This window comes from Quercus robur, chromosome 10 (genome assembly GCF_932294415.1).
Source record: "Quercus robur chromosome 10, dhQueRobu3.1, whole genome shotgun sequence".
NCBI lineage: Eukaryota > Viridiplantae > Streptophyta > Magnoliopsida > Fagales > Fagaceae > Quercus > Quercus robur.
The window spans coordinates 42,175,776-42,193,697 of record NC_065543.1 but is presented as its reverse complement, the minus strand read 5'-3'; the positions used below and the strand labels follow the sequence as shown (position 1 = coordinate 42,193,697).

Here is a 17,922-nt window from a genome sequence, read left to right as displayed (position 1 = left end):
CCTATTTTTAGAGTGGTTTTAGGAATCAAATTGTGATTCCCAATAGAAGTTTCCTCATTACTATAAAGCAAAAGCTCCAAGTTCATCTCCGACTTCTTTTCCTAACTTTAACCCAAAATATCACAAAAACAATCCCAAGACATTCAAACCCAACTAACCTAAAACCACTAGCAACCACTAATCAACCCTACAAATCACATTCTTTTACTTTATTTGTAATATGTGAACACCAAGTATGAAAGTGTGTATATTGTGTGAAATATTTCACATTAGAAAGTGTGAAACAATAATTTTCCAATAATATTAAGTTTTATTGGGTAAGCATACTCCCTTGGATCTCTAAACGGAAATGAGTTGATCTATGGTGAAGTAATTGTCGTCTAGAAGATGGTGACCATGAGAAATAATCAAATAATAGGTTTCCAAAAAAAAAAAAAAAAAAAAAAAATTAGAGGAAAATTTGGTCCCCCTAACCCAATGCTTTACTAGTGGACTATAGATTCACAAACCTACACTTCTATTGCCCACTGGCCATGACCCTAAACTTACTCTCTCGATCTCTTACGAATGGTCCATGCTTCCATGGTCAAAACAAACTGGACTTCTTTTAAGGTTGTGTCCCATATCGATAAGTTCCTAAAATGTGTAAATGCGAAATATCTTCGTGCATCTAAATCGATTTAATTAGTTTAATCTAATTGTAAAAAACCCTTAACTGCTGAACCCTTGCATTTCTGTCTCTATAAATAATTCAGAAATGATAGAAGAAGTTTGGCAGTAAGCCACAGCAGAAAAAATGTATGTAAATGTAAAACTCAAAATTATATACTATATTTTCAATATAATGTGGGATAGTCTACCAATGAAATTGACTTATCTTTTTTCTTTTCTTTTTTTTGGGGCGAAAAGAGGACTAGCAAAAGCCTCTCATAGACTCATAGTACATACCAATATTATTTGTCATAGTACAAGCAAAATACAAATGTGCTCAAGAGGATTATTAAAAACAACTAATTCTTACTAAAGATTAGTTCATTTTCTAGTCAAGATATCAGCACATTTGCTCGCGTCATGAAAGCGTCTCATTTTCATCTGAGGAATTTGTTTGAGAATCTTGTTGCAAAGTTGCAATCCAATATAAAACATGCATGGTGAAAATTGTTTTTGAGAGTAGTATTAACCCAGTCATGAATTACTTTAGCATCAATTTTTATTTCTACTACATATTTTTTTCCTTATAAACAAGTTACAGGCGTGGAGGCTTCGGTCAGGTGCAATGCTATAATGATGCATTTTACGTTTTATTTGTTTACATTTTTACATATGTAAAGTAAGACGATAGGCTCAAATGATGATTTTTCATATAGCCCGAAGTCCGATATAATGGGTAGCCACAATGCTAGCCCATTCAAATTTTGAAGTAATGTTATTCGGTCAACCCATAGGCAATTCTTTACCCATAAAACAATTATATTAAAAAAAAAAAATGGAAACCCGGTACCCAGAAAAGAAAAAGAAGCAATTTGGTGGCCATTGTCAATTAATAGGCTTCTTTAGGGTTGTTATCAATTCGTAAAAACAATCGGCCCAATCGGGATCGATATGTTAAAGTTGGTCAAGAAATGGGCCAATAAGCATCGGGCCTAGCAGCTTAAAAATTCTAGTTTTACTAATGGAGTTTTGGATTAAAAAAAAAAAAATGACCAACTAAATTGGCCAAACCGTTTAGAACACGTTTTAAGAAAACAAAATCCAATTAGTAAAAACACAAATATTTCCTTGGAGTCATTGATAAGAACACCACAATTTCACAACATTCTCAAATTAACCTAGTCACTTAATATATAAGTCATTAAAAAAAAATTATAAACTGTGATGGACCCATTTGTAAGGTTGTAAAGTTAATTTGAGAAAGTTATGAATTTTTATGTATTCTAACTATAGTGGTTTTAGTTGTCTAGATTATCAAGAAACTTTAATGAGAGAGATAGCAAGCGAATATTCTTAAATTGAAGGGACTATTGCAAGCATTCATATTCCCATTGCCACAAATCTATTTGGGGGAGTCTAAGGCCTTGTTTGGATTTTGCAAAATTGAGTTAACAAAACTTAGTTTTGTTAACTCATAACCCAAAATCCGTGGAACCCACATATATAAACATTGTTTGGATGATTTTGGATCAGTTCACTCAATTAACAAAATTTAGTTTTTTGAGATATGGGTTACCAATTTTGGAAACAGCCCAAGCTTGTTTTCAAGTTATGGGTTTGTTAACTCAGTGGCAAAAGTGTAATTATGGTGCACTGGTGGCCCCCAATGGTAGTGTATTGTCACATCTACTTCTTATTACCGTTGGCTTTTTTTCCTTTCTTTTTCTTTGTTTCTTTTTTTTTTTTCAAACCTTCTTCTTTTTTTTCCTTTACTCTTCCATAAACTTCTTTCTTCCTCCTTTCACTTCTCTTCCTCTTAAAAATCTGTTGCATCCGAAGCATATGGCTAGCCGAAGAGAGCCCATCCAGCTGAGGAAGTTGCTGACTGAAGAGAGGCTTGATCCAAGGGAGGCTTGATCTGTGGCCGGCGGGGCTCTCTCCCTCAAAACACTATGATTTCTTTTTCTTCTTTAGGCAAAAAATAGAAGTGGGTTTGGTTGCCAAACAAGGGTGGGAGTGTTTTCAGAATTTTTGAGTTATGAGAAATGAGTGATAAGGTGATGAGATTTAAATGATGAGTGATAAGTCAACATTCACTTAGCAACCAAACAAGGCCTAAATCTTCAGGAATAAAGAATCAAAACCTAACTTAAAAACAATAGGCCCAATCTGGATCGTTAAATTAAAGTTTGGTCAAGAAATGGGCCAATTAGCATTGACCCTAGTAACTTAAAATTTTTAGCTTTATTGACAGAATTTTGGATTAAATAAAAAAAAAAAAAAAAAAAAAAAAAAAAAAAACTACTCATCAAATTCAAAACCGATTTGACCCCCCAAATGAGCCAAACTGTTTTGAACACATTTTGAGAAAACAAAATCCAATTAATAAAAATACAAATATTTCCTTGGAGACATTATAAGAATACCATAACTTAGAAATATTCTCAAATTAGCCTACCACTTAATATAGAAGTCATTAAAACAAAAACAAAAAATTGCAAACTGTGATGGACCTTGAGGTGGTAAAGTTAATTTGAGAAAGTTGTAAATTTTTATGTGTTCTAACTATAGTGGTTTTGATTGTCTAGATTATCAAGAAACTTTAATGAGAGAGATAGCAAGCCAATATTCTTAAGTTTAAGGAATTATTGCAAGCATTCATATTCCCTACCACGGATCTATTTGGGGGGAGTCTACATTCTTCAGGAACAAAGAACCAAAACCTTACTTTAATGGATTTTGAAATTAGTTGGCTTTAGCTTTAACTTTCTTGGCGTAAGAAAACCTATCAACCACATAAGTGGAATTTTCAGATAAGCTTTCCAGAGCGTGAGTGTAGCCAAATTAGAACTTACATTATGTTCTATATCATGATCATCACAAAAAGACAATAACTCAACCTGAAGTAATCCATAAACTTCCATCATTTACTTAGACAACTTGCATTCTCATCCATGGTTAGAATGTTCTCATTCATGCAAGTTGCAACCACACCATGACAAAAGATGAGTACTTTCTCTTTCTCCCTAGCTTCATTGGTTTTTCCAATCAAACAAAGTTTTCGACGTTTTTTTTAAAAGTAAAAACTGCGGGTTTGCCTATCTGTTTATTTATTTACAAATTTTATTAGGGTCGTCTGGATCAAATTCAAATGAGGAAAAGCTATAACGTACTGACAAATTGGCAACACATGGGGGAGTAAATCATGCTGGACCCATCATTTATAGGCATATATAGCCGTCCAATGTCGAAATCTCATTGACCATGCACCCACAGTTGTGTGTGTAGATTACATCCACATGTTTAAATGGCCTGTGGACATGGACTTAAAGATAGGAAAGGAAACCTGCACTCTCGGGCAGCAGTGCAGCACCATATACTGAGTAGGCACAATCAGATGACTCTAGTAGTACCAAGCAAATTCAATCCAAGCTGAGTGCTATACCAGAACATAACACAAATGTCACATAAATTGTTACAAGTCATAAAAGATCTAATGCCCATGCTTTCACAGAAGCAATGGCTATTATGTGTAAGCATGATGTTTTCAATGTTAGGAAAAGGTCAGGTTAGGATAATACAAGAAATGGTTCAAGCACACAAAGCACTGATCTTTTTAGATTAATGTTAACACAGTGCTCTCACCACTAGTAGTGTGAGTGACTATGAAATGAATGCGAGTGTAGCGGTGGGGCGTGTCTGAAAAGCTAGAATCCCCAGTCCCCATGCCTTCAAGTACATTATTCCATTATGACCCCCCATTTAATCATGCAGTCCACTTGCTTTTAGAATTTGATTCTAGTGACATGAACTCCCTGATACTTTTAAATGTGTGGACAAGTGAAGGTCTATTCGGGTCTTCAGGCAATCATCTTACACCACATTTGGTTTCCAACTAGCAAGTAATATCTGCACTTCAGAAAAATCAGATGTTTACATTTGTACACTCACCCTTTTATTTTTGATAAGTACTAGTGTATTAAACTTCAAACTCTTCAATATGTTATTAAATCTTCAGTCTGATTCAAAAGTAACAATAAGATATTAGAAGTCGATTAGTACAAATGAGAACATCAAAACTCATACTCATGGGACAACTTAATTGATAATTCCCTATTTTACTTTGGTTCATCTCAGATATAGCTTGTTATAACAAAGAGATCCTGGATAATAACCTCTCTCTCTCTCTCTCTCTCTCTCTCTCTCTCATTATGTGTGTGTGGTAGAAAATGTCAACACTAAACAATCCACAGTTAAAAAGGGTTTGACAAATGAATTGTCACTTTCATGGCATCTAGATTCTAGACCTTTCTTCTTGGTTGGACCATCACTTTTTCTGTCTATAAATAAGAATCCATTTCTCACTCCCAATCTGACTAAAAAGTACTCAAACAAGCTTTCTACCAACATTCAGGCCCCAACCAACCCCCCCACCTCCCTTCCTTTCTCCTGTCTGAAGGAAAGAAAAATAAATATTTGAAGTCTTCTATCACTACCATCCTTTGTATTAAGAAAAGAGATGGTGGAGTTCCCATTCATAATTTCTTCTTTTTCATTCATATATTATATCTTAGTTTCCTTGCTTAATTTATTGTTTTGTTTTCTACTTTCATTTGGCCTATCACTGTAGGATGAAGCTCACTTAAACACTTGGCAAGGCTATGTGGATTGGAGGAACAGGCCTGCTTTAAAAGGTCGTCATGGCGGCATGCTCGCTGCTTCCTTTGTCTTGGGTTAGTAAAGCTTGGATTGAACTAAGCACATTTTTCATTTGAGCAGATGTTATGGACACAAAAATTTCACAGCCTTTTTCTAAAAGGTGGCAAGTTGTGATTGGTGAAACATTATTTTCACATAGGCTACAACTAACACCACTTTTATTAAACACAAATCATAACATGCTAATTCAACGGTTGTAAAAAAAGTTGTGAATTATTATTATTATTTTTTTTGTCAATGAACTTATTTTTTTCATATTTCTTTCAAATGCTTGTTACTATAATATTATAAATCGGTTGTTAGAAAGGGGGGAAAACCTTAAGTTGTGAGAAATAAAACATCCTAAATATTATGTTAAGAAAAACAACTTCTTTCTTTGCAGTAGCATATAAATGTAAATTGATTAATAAAGTAGAGGTCATGGCAAATAACACTTATTATGTGTGATTTTGTTGTAATGCAACCCTTAGTTGTGGAGATATTGGAGAACCTAGCATACCTTGCCAATGCAAGCAATCTTGTGCTCTACATGTCAAAATTCATGCATTTTTCTCCATCCAGTTCTGCCAACAACGTTACCAATTTCATGGGAACAGCCTTTCTCCTTGCTCTCCTTGGTGGCTTTTTGGCAGATGCATTCTTCAGTACTTATCGCATCTATTTGACTAGTGCTGCAATAGAATTTATGGTGAGTTTCCAACAAAACCTTCATAGCTTCTAACAGGCATGCAAAATAGCAAAATAATGATATATAGGAGTTCTGTTTTCAAGTTGTGTGGTGGTTGTCACTAATTAGCTCCATGAGTTAGGCAAGAGATCACCAAGTTGGCTCTGTCAGGTCCTTCTTGAGTCTTGACAACACTGTTTAAGTAGGGCATGAAGCATAGGTGGTAGGACTCACCTTTTTGAATATCTAAATAGTATTTTACAGCAGGATGAACCACACCATAACTCATCCATGCATGTGCCAATGGTATGGCAAAGATGATGTTGGAAAATAAAAGGGAAAAATCTAGACCCACCTGTTAATGCCCCTACTATCTACGTCAAATAACATCAATGACTTAATTGAAATATGAATGTCAGAATTCAGAAATAAGGAAATATAACATAAAGACAGTCAACAATGACATTAGAGAGTTACATTAAAAAATAAAAAACGTTTTCCCATAGTGTCAAATCTCATTCAGTTGTGACCTGGCTTGACCCCATAGGTGATCTGCCATTGGTTCTTTGAGAAGTTTCAATTGGTGGAAAGAAATCGATCTCCCATTTAGGTGGTACAGCCCAGTACAAGAGGACAATAGACTGTTGTCATACCATGTGATGAGTTGAAAAAAGTCAAGCATAATTAATGAAATTAACCATCCAATTTGGCCGTGAGCACCCAAAAAAAAAAAAAAAAAAAAAAACAATTTGGCAATAGAGAAATTCAAGTACCAAATAGAAATCGGCTCCGTCCAACTTTAGGGTATTTGGTTCTTTAAAACACATTTATATTAACTTATATTAAGCAAAATCCGAGGACTGTTGGTGTCACACCCTGGTTAGTCCACCCTATAGACTTTGAGAATTGGATGATAGAAAAAAATTTATTTACTCCAAAGATCCTGCAATAATATTCCACATTTACATGTCTTATTAACAAACTCTGACCAATGAAACAGGGTCTGCTAATACTGACAATTCAAGCTCATGTTGCATCCTTGAAACCACCACCATGCATCTTAGTGAACGCTAATAGTCCATGCCAGGAAGTTCATGGTGCAGAAGCAGTGATGTTATTTGCAGGCCTATATCTAGTGGCTCTAGGTGTTGGAGGGATAAAAGGTTCTCTTCCACCACATGGAGCTGAGCAGTTTGATGAGACCACCACACAAGGAAGGAAACAGAGGTCATCATACTTTAACTACTATGTGTTCTGCCTCTCTTGTGGAGCTCTAATTGCAGTTACTTTTGTAGTGTGGATTGAAGACAATAAAGGCTGGCAGTGGGGTTTTGGAATTTCTACTGCAACAATACTGATGTCCATTCCAGTGTTCCTCCTAGGTTCTCCAACTTACAGGACTAAAATTCCTTCAGGAAGCCCCATCACAACAATGTTCAAGGTAGAGTTTAGAACAACTGAAGTATAATGCACTACAAATTTGTAGAGCTGGAGCTGACAAAAGATAACTCTTTTCATTTTTGTCCAACAGGTTCTTGCTGCGTCAATTTACAACACATGCAAATCTAGAAATTCTAGCAATGCTGTCATGATCACAACCTCAAGCCTAACCTATATAACAGAAACAGGTGACAAAGAAGACAGTCATGGAAAAGAAAAGGTGCCAAGTCAAGAACCAACAGAAAGTCTCGACTTCCTTAACAAAGCAGCAATCAAACAGAATGCCCCCCCAATGCTAGAATGCACAGTCAAGGAAGTAGAAGAAGTCAAGGTAGTATTAAGGATAATCCCAATCTTCATGTCTACCATAATGCTAAACTGCTGTCTTGCTCAGCTCTCTACCTTTTCAGTCCAACAAGCTGCTACAATGAATACTAAGCTTGGCTCCTCAAAGATCCCACCAGCTTCTCTCCCTGTCTTCCCTGTTCTCTTTATCATGATCCTTGCTCCGATCTATAACCATGTAATCATTCCACTTGCCAGAAAAATAACCAAAACTGAAATGGGGATAACACATTTACAAAGAATAGGGACAGGGCTATTCCTCTCTATCATAGCCATGGCAGTGGCAGCATTGGTAGAAACAAAGCGAAAAAAGGTGGCAGCCAAACTGGGGCTACTAAATTCTGCAGAACCTCTACCTATAACATTTTTTTGGGTGGCTTTGCAGTACTTGTTCCTTGGATCAGCTGACCTTTTCACTCTGGCTGGCATGATGGAGTTTTTCTTCACTGAGGCACCATCAAGGATGAGATCCTTAGCCACATCTCTCTCCTGGGCCTCACTGGCTATGGGATATTACCTCAGCTCAGTGCTTGTATCCATAATCAATCATGTCACCAGTGCCTATGGACACACACCATGGCTCTTTGGCAGCAACTTGAATCATTATCACCTTGAGAGGTTTTACTGGCTGATGTGTATATTAAGTGGATTAAATTTCCTGCACTACCTCTTCTGGGCCAATCGCTACAAGTATAGATCAATGGGACCTGATAACTGAAGCCAAAATTTAATTGCACGAGTCATTAAAGGTCTAATTATCCAGTGAGCTTTATTTCTTGTGATCTGGTCTTCCTTCCCAGGTGCAGAGAGAGAACTTAATTACTTCTAGTATTATGATTCTTGGGGTTTTATTCTTCATCCCCAATGGAATGTTGTACTAATATAAACTAATATTATTAGAGTTGCACATGTAATTCTATTTTGAACATTCATGTAGCTGTCTTAATGTTTTCCACTTTGGTTTAACTTGAAACCCGTCTTCAATTTTAATATCTTCAACATGTTAATCTCAACAACAACAGTTGCACAATCCTTTAATGAAGCCAATTTAAGAGGAATTTCAAATATGGAATGTTATTGTTGTATTACTGAAAATGGTGAAATAAATGAAAACCATAGCTGCATTTTAAAGTCAAAAACCAAGTTCACATCATCCACTTTTGCACTTCTAAAACCATCAGACTAACTTGGTTTTCCCTCTTTAATTAGACATAACTTCACAAGGTAAGAGGGTTAGAATTTTGCCATAAATACCAATCAGGCAAGGAATCAGTCTTTCAATATCTAGTTCCAGTGTTCAACACAAAAACACCAAAAGATGCATACCTCATTATCTGAAGCATAAGACCAGATAATAAGGTCCACATACAAGTCCACCAGGTAAGAAGAGTCAATAGGTATGAGCTCAATACTGTGTGGGCCTAGTATACGCAGTTCTATTGCTACGAGTTAATGATGCTTAAACTTGTCAATAAGTTGAGGATTTGCTTCTTCTCTACTCTCAGTTACAGGCAAACAAACCTATTCTAATGAGCACTACTATCCAGACAACTGAATAATTATTATTATTAATATTTTTTCAAATCAACTACCATACTGCTTGTTATTTGTGGATTTTCTAATGAAGTAATGGCCTGGAGAACTATCAAATTCCAGGATAGAAAAATTCATGTTAGAGTTATGTTATGAATAATCGGTTTAAGCAAAGATTAAAGTAAAGAAGAGAAAAATCAACACAGAAATTTTATGTGATTCGAGTGTGTGCCACATCCAAGGGAGTGAGCTACTATTAATCCAATATATGAGAAATTAGGGTTATAATAATATTTATACATAGCATAACATTATCATGTACAAATATTCAAAATATCCTTGATTTTATCGTACCGTACTACAGGGCCCCACAACCCCAACATATTATTAAACCCACAAAAGCCAATTGGCCAAAAAACAAATATGAGCCGACTCTAACAAGTTAGATGCTGTTCTAGGTCTTGTAAAGATCAACTCACCCCAACAAAGCCAAATAGTTTATTTAGTATTTATTTTCTTTTTCTAGTATAAGTTAAACACAAGTCTAAGGATGAGTATTGTCTTCTCGTTCCTAAGTTATGACAAACTCAATGTAATATCTACTTTCATCATCCTCTTAACTTTTTCTAAGCAAAAAATCAGGAAAATAAGCAATTCAGCAAAATATAACAGTGTACTAGCACTACCCCACAAGGGAAATAACAAGAAACACGTTAAAGAATACTTTGGTTACTTCAAGAGAAATGGGATGATTAAAAAAGACAATATATTGGCAGTGTCATTTGTTTGAAATGCGTTTAATTATATTATTCTCAGCAACCAAGAATAGGCCACAGCCACCAAGTCCAGGCTTATAGCAATGGTTGGATGTACATCAGGACATGTCAGTGCCATAGAAAATTGGAATTTTTGGTACACTGACGAAGAGAATGATAGTGATGGTGAGATAAAGAAGAGGCTGACGTTCAAGTTCCCGCATCAGTGTGCGTTTTCGTTTAGTCTAGACTTTTGCTTTGTCTGACTATCAACAGATGGGGATGTAGCTCAGATGGTAGAGCGCTCGCTTAGCATGCGAGAGGTACGGGGATCGATACCCCGCATCTCCACTTTTCTTACTTTTTTTTATTCTTCCGAGATTCTCTCATTTAGCGGATTGCACTTGCTTTGCTATATTCAATTTTTAGTAAAAAGAAAATTCTAAAATAGCTTTACCTTTTTGCATTTGCTTTGCTATATTCAATTTTCAAAACCAATCGATTCCATGCACCTCTTATCTATTTTAAGCAAGAAAAGGAAAAAATAAATAAATAAATAACAAAAGGCTTGTGTTGTCGAATTTTCCATTAAATAAATTATAAGTTTCGAAGATTTAAATTTAGAAAATCAATATTCTTTAGGTAATAAATAAAACACCTTGTATCATCATTTTAACTTTCCAAGCATTACTACCATCTAAAACTCAAAATACGTGAAGAAAATTTTTGGAATGTTAAAATTTAGTGAGAGTATTTTAAACATTACACAATGTAATATTTTAAGAATCATAAGCTTTCATTAGAGTTTAACTGAGAGAATAGCAATATGACATATTTGCTATTTTCCAAAATATTAAGGGGAGAATTGCTTGATTTTAAAGTTTAAGCACAAATTATGAATTATCCCAAACATAAAGGATAAAATGTGTTTTTATCCAAAGTTTTGTGTGTGTGTGTGTGTGTGTGTGTGTGTGTGTAAAACTATGTGTTTTTACTTAAAATGGTGCGTAAAGATAAAAATATAATAAAAAAAAGTCAATCCATGAAAACAATACATGAAATAGTGAATTTTGGCTAAACAAAGTTGACTAAACAAAAAAAAAAAAAAAATTAAATTAAATTATTTTTTTTGGAAACACAATATAATGGTATAACATTGTCATAATACCTTTATAATTTTGTTATATTTTATTTTGATTCGTAAAAAATTGACACTTTAGTAGTTGTGAAAAAATATTATGACAGCAACAAAACGTCTTAATATTTTCATAAGAAAAATACTATATCCACAACATTTTCACAACAAATCATAAGTAGTGTAGAGATAAGGGCCCAAATTATATATTGGACCTTGGGCCTTAGCCGAGAACGTGGGGTGATCCGAGGACGAATAAATAGTAGTGGGTGGGTTAAGCTCAGAGTTCCATGAGTAGGTTACAAATGGGAAGGTAGGCCGAGAAGGAATATCTCCTCGGATAAGCCAAACACAGGTCAAATGTATATCATAATGTCAAGGTGACCTTTCAGCAGGGACAGACCCAGGATTTTAAGTTTGGGGGGGGGGGGGGGGCGAAGATAAGCGAAAAAAAATTTCAAATACGCATCTATATAGTATTAATAAACTATCAACCAAGACAAATATCCAAAAATCATTGTTTCTTAATATATTAAGATACAATCATCTACTAACAAAAACAAAAGACACGAAACACTATTGTTTCTTTATACAATCATCTATGAAAATGGAACTCGACGCTCTTTCAAATCTTCAAAATTATCTACGATTGAATCCAAACTAAATGTCGAAGTTATATCCTTTTCAATGTATAACATCAATGAGTCCGTAAAAAAATCATTTTCCATTTTGTTTCGAAGGTTAGTTTTGACAACTTTTATAGCTGAAAATGCTCGCTCTGTAGTAGCAGTAGAAACTGGAAGAGTAAGCACAAGTCTCACCATTCTATAAACAAGTTTATAGTGTTCTGAATTTCTAGTTCTCACTAACTATTGAGACAACTCAGATAAACTTTTCAATTCTTTGAACTCTGGATCCTGGACTACATTATGCTCAAAATGATAAAGCTCCTTCTTCAACACTTGTTTGTCATAATCTGTGAAATCTTGTGGATAGAAATTCTCTACCAACAAATAAAGATCACTACTTCTGAAAGATTTTAATGCCTCTCGAGGTTCTAAAGCTGAGCTAAGCCTAAGTAACTCCATTGCATCTTTATTAAATCGATAATTTAGTTTCTGTAGTTGAGAATCTATTGTAGTATAAAAAATATTTACTCGATAATGATGTTCAATTGTAACGTTATCTTGCTAATTATGAGCTCGACCTCGCCTCGGAACATAACGAGCATTCATATCCAGGACATCAATGCAATGCTTCTCACAAAATGATATCACAGTAGTGAGTAAGCCATCCCATCCATCATTTCTAAATTTTTGGATAAGTGCTTTAGTAGATGAAACTAAATGCATGGCATTTAAAATGTCTTGAGATTGGCTTTGCAAAGCTTGACAAAGTTTATCAGTAATCTCCATAGTTTCCTTCTCAAGATGAAAGAGGAAGACAAATTCAAATGAAGTTAAACCCTCATAAGCTGACTCTGCTTCTGCCCAATGTTCTCCATCAACTACATCATCAATTATATTTTGTAAAACTTCAATAGTTGAAGCAAAACATCCTTAATAAGCTAGAAACTGATTTAAAATGTGAACTCCAACGTGCTTCTACAGGTCATCATAAAGTGCCAATTTGATTAAGTCCACTTCCAGTCTCAAGCTCTTCAAGGTCAATCAAACGTGCTATTTCATTAGCATTGACAACTTTCAATTGATCATTGCGCTTGCATGAAGCATTAACAGTTTTGATCAGAAAAACAATGCAAGAAAAAAATGACTAATGGCATCAACTTATTTTGATGCTTTTACTAATGCCAATTGTAAGTGATGTACAAAACAATAGATGTAGTAAGCATATGGGTAATCATTCAAAATCAAAGCTTGTAATACATTCCACATACCTCGCATGTTGCTTGCTCCATCATATCCTTACCTTCGAATATTTTGTATATCTAAGCAATGTTGAGATAACAAAGAATATATCCCTTTCTTTAGAGTCAAAGCCGCAATGTCAGCAACATGAATAAGTCCAAAAAAACGTTCTTTGACAAAGCCTTCTGCATCAACATATCTAAAAACCACAGCCATTTGCTCTTTCATGGACTCATCACGAGCTTCATCAATCATTTTGCAAAACTTTGCATCACCAATTTCTTCCCGAATGGCCTTCTTCACTTTGGCTGAGAAAACATGTAGAATTTCCTTTTGAATCCTTGGTGATGCGTAGGTTGCATTTTTGGGAGTTTTTTCTATTATTTCAGCAACCTTCTCATTCCAAAAAGTCACAATATCCAATGATTCAAAAAAGTTTCCACGATTTAATGAACTACAACTTTCATCTCGACCTCTAAAAGCTATAGCTTGAAAGGCAAGATATCGAACAATAAAAACTATGGCTTTCAATTGCAACCGATTATTTGCAATTTGTTTAGTAGTGAAATGATTAACTACCCTTTGTAAATGCTGCCATTGGTTCATCAAATTCTTACACTTTTGCTTGGCAACTCTATGAGTTGAGTTAGGATCTTTTCCTATATGACTTTGAAAACAACAATCTTTGCCCCCAACCTTTTTCTAATTTCTAAATCCACCAACAGTGAATGTATTTTGTCCCACAATCCCATTTGGATTATTAAAGACAAAGCAGGGTAGACAATAAGCTGCATCTGTCATAGGAGAATATTCAAGCCATGTTGAATGATATCCATACCAAGAAGCTCGAAAGCTACAATTGCGCTTTCCACTTTTTTTGTATGTCTTTAGAGGAAGTTGGTGCAAACCTTTTTTAATGTAAGCCCATCGAATTTCATCACGTTGATTAACATGATATTCTCATATTTGTTTGCGTGTTCTGGGATCATAATTCAAAGAATCAAGATCGATTCTTTGAAATTGTGTTTGAGAAATTGGAACATCAACATTTTCCGGAATTGGGAAATGCACATTTTCTAGAATTGGAGCATCCTCCACATTTTCTAGAATTGGAGCATCCACATTTTCTGGAATTGGAATAGCAACATTAGTTGTTGGCAATCCCACGTTGACTTCGGAAGAATTTGAACATTTTCTTTTGAAAAAATCAAGCATTGTAGTTGATTTTTTCATGATCTACAAATAAAATAAGAATCACCGTTATTTTCTTAAAATTGTGTGACAATTTTCTATAATATATGATTTGTTTTTTTCTTTTTGTGTTTGATCTGCCTTTATTTATGTCTTTGTGTTTGGTTTGCCTTTATTTATGTCTTTGGATTGTCTCATCTTTTTGACACTGACCCACTAACCTAATGAATCCCATTACCGACACTATAAATTTATTCCCTGCACTACTAACAAAAACTTTTCTTAACTTTACCCTTTGTTTTTTCTGTCACTTGCCCGTTGCCTAACTCCACTTGTCCCTATTATGCCTAACTACCAATCAACAAAGAAAAAACTAATCTTTACAAACTCTACTCTCTGTCTCTCTCTCTATCTCTCTTATCTATATAAACAAGAGAAAGAGTCACAAACACATAGTGACAGAGTCACAAAGCCAAAAAGCCAAAAAAAAAAAAAAAAAAAAAAACCACAAGCAACAACACAGAGTCAAATTCTCAGTCAATTCACAAGGCACAACACAAGTCTGCAAGGCACAACACAAGCACAGTTTCTACTTTCTATGAATCACAGATTCTCAGATCACAAAGTCACAAACATTTTATTAGGTTTTGAAGGAAAAGATAAGAGTAAATACCTGTGAATTATGAAGGCTGGAGCAATGAAGCTGGGCCGGGCAGATCGAGCAACCAGCGGCGGCGGCAACGGCAAGTGGGTCTCGCGTGGGTGGCGGCAAGTGGGTCTCGCACTCTCGCCGGCGTGGGTACTAGGTAGCAACTAGCAAGATCAAGATGGGCTCGCAAGCGTCACGGCGTAATGGACTCACGGTGACACGGTGTGGGCATGGGCGGCGGCGTCGTCGGCGTGGGTGAGTGGGTCTCTCTCACTCTCTGTCCCGCCTCTCTATCCTCTGTCTCACCTCTCACTCTTACTTTCCTTTCTTTCTTTCTTTTCTTTCTTTTTTTTCTTTTTTTTCCTTGGTTTTTTTTGCTTTCTCCATTCGATGTTGGACTACTGACTACTGAGAGTTGAGTTTTGTTTTGTTTTGTTTTTTATTTTTTATTTTATATATAGATTTACTTGGGTCATGGGCTGTTGGACTGGCCGGATGATGGGCTGGGGGGTTCATGATTTTTGGGAGGGGGGCCCAAGCCCTTTTTTTTAGAGCTGAGTTTTGTTTTTTTTTTTTAAATTTTAATAGATTTACCTGGGTCATGGGCTACTGGACTGGCCGGATGATGGGCTGGGGGGGGTTCATGATTTTTGGGAGGGGGGCTTGAACTAAAAACTAAAGGGGGCCCAAGCCCTTTTTTTTTTTTTTTTTTTTTTTTTTTTTTTTTTTTTTTTTTTTTCTGAAAATTTTACCTGCTCAAAGGAAGATGATATAAATTAGAGGGAAAACCCTGAGAGGAGGGGATTGGAAAATTGTAAGAGAAAACAGTGTAGCAGCTTGAACTATATCTGTAACCATTTTCAATCAATATATACTAGAATATACCTCCTCGGATTGTGCCGAGGACAAATTTACTTAGATAAATCTAGTCCATTTCTGTCTGATTATCTGTTAAAATCCATTCTAACTGTTAAGTCATTCATTAGAGCCTAGTTCTCCAGCCCACTTTCTACAAATTCATTGTATTGGGCTTATTGGGCTTGGATCCAATCATATCTTGGGCCAAGGATCCAAAACGTGCTCTTACAAGTAGTATGTTGTTACAGATTGTTATTGGTTGGCAAAAAAATAATTGGTAAGTTTAAATTAGAACCAATAACAATCTACCACTTATGATTTGTTATGAAAGTGATGTGAAAAATTTTATAGATGTCACACTTTTGTTTTTCACAATACCTTTATTTTTAGTTATGGTTGGTTCCAGTATGATAATTTATTATTTTATTTTGGTTTATAAGGAATTAACACCTCAACAATTGTGAAAATATTGTGGCAATTTGTTGTGTTAATATTTTATTTTTTTAGAGTAGCTCATATGAATATAAAAGAATCTATATATATCTAAAAGTTAAAGCATATCATTTATTGTTGCTACGCTCCTATTGAGCCACATCAGCCACCACATCATCTACCTATTTCTCATTTCTCTCCACTACTTTCAATCATAACTTCCATTTTACCTTTTCATTTCTCCACTACTCTCAATCTTAATGCCATTCTTCATCTATCTCTTCCTTTTCCTTTTATTTTGACTCTTCTTATCCCCATTTTATTACTATAAGTATGACACTCTCTCTCCCATTCTATACATATTTTCTCACATGAAAAAGGTTATTACTCTCTCTCTCTCTCTCATATTTTATTTTTGTGTGAATTTTTTATTTTTTGTATCTCTATTTTAGGTTGATGTATGTATGTGTTCTTTAGAATTTTACTTTGAGTTGCAATTTGTCTTTGTGTTTTTAAGTTATTATCTTTTTTTTTTCTTTTCTATGATTGTTAAACATTATTCTATTGCATATAAAGATAGTTTACATAAATATAATGTTATTCTATTATATATCATGGCTTGGATAATTTGGTTTTTGACTTATGACTATAGTTCTTATTTTGATGCTTCTTTTTCTCATTTTATTTTCTATTTCTCTTTCGAAAAAGGTGATTACTCTCTCTCTCTCTCTCTCTCTCTCTATATATATATATATATATATATATATAATTTATTCTTTTTTGCAACCTTACTTTAGGTTGATGAATCATTGTATTTTTTTTATATAATACTATTTTGGGTTAATACAATTTGGTATTGTGTTTGATTTTTTAAGTTTTCCGTCACAAGTCTTCACTCTCCCTCTTTTAACTTTTGTTTGATTTTTTTTTTTTTTTTTTGGACATAATACTTTGTTATTTTGGAAGTGAGATTTTGAATTTATATCAAAATACAATGTTGGCTATGTATTTGAATGTGTCTATCAACTATTAAAATTAAACCGTCCAAGATGAATATTGTAGGGTCACGATTTGGGGCCCAAACCCAAGAGGTATGGGGTCTTGGTCCAACGAGCCCAAAACAATGAATTTATAGAGAATAGGTTGAAGAACTAGATCCTAGCGAATTGGACAACGGTTAGTATTAGACTGAACTACGATTAAACACAAATAAAACACGTTGATATTCATAGACTTTCGGTCCGAAGAGGCAAAATGATAATGTATTAATCACCGTTTGGACAATATAACAGTTTAGATCGCTATAATGTTCTCTTTCTACTCTCCGTCCTCCCCTCATAGGGACTCCTCATATTATATAGCCTTCTTGAAGCCATCTTGGTTCTACACTTGTTGACCATCTAGATCTCTACTTGAGTGCTTGTCCCATCGGACACCCCTCTTCAGCATTCTGTGAGTTGTGGTGGCCAAGGCAGCACTATTCACAGGTCCTCTCCACATAAATGCGGCCAGAAAAGTAGCTGCAATGCATTTAATGCGGTAGCAGCAATCTTTCCTTGGATATTTTGCGTTTCCTTCTTCCCCACGGGTTTATGAGGCACACTCTTATTGCTAGTGCCTATTGGAGGGTCCCTCTATTTGCTAGAGTGCACGTTCAAGCTACACTCATCACATTTGAT

The 17,922-nt window shown here is 35.0% G+C and overlaps 1 protein-coding gene and 1 non-coding gene across 4 annotated transcripts; both read left to right on the top strand.

Moving 5' to 3' along the window:
* Positions 1-5,017: 5,017 nt before the first annotated feature.
* LOC126702686 (protein NRT1/ PTR FAMILY 4.6-like) lies at positions 5,018-8,754 on the top strand. Of its 3 annotated transcripts, XM_050401504.1 has the most exons (5): positions 5,018-5,173; positions 5,282-5,384; positions 5,841-6,058; positions 7,038-7,478; positions 7,569-8,754. In XM_050401504.1, the coding sequence occupies exons 1-5, from the start codon at positions 5,171-5,173 to the stop codon at positions 8,538-8,540; spliced, it is 1,737 nt and encodes a 578-aa protein (XP_050257461.1). In that variant the 5' UTR covers positions 5,018-5,170; the 3' UTR covers positions 8,541-8,754. The 3 variants fall into 3 exon arrangements, with proteins under 3 accessions (XP_050257461.1, XP_050257463.1, XP_050257462.1); XM_050401506.1 differs by lacking the exon at positions 5,841-6,058; XM_050401505.1 differs by lacking the exon at positions 5,018-5,173 and having other exon boundaries at positions 5,276-5,384; positions 5,932-6,058.
* Positions 8,755-10,388: 1,634 nt separating this feature from the next.
* Positions 10,389-10,461, top strand: TRNAA-AGC (transfer RNA alanine (anticodon AGC)). The gene has a single exon. It is a non-coding gene; the product is annotated as a tRNA-Ala (tRNA).
* The last annotated feature ends 7,461 nt before the right edge of the window (positions 10,462-17,922 follow it).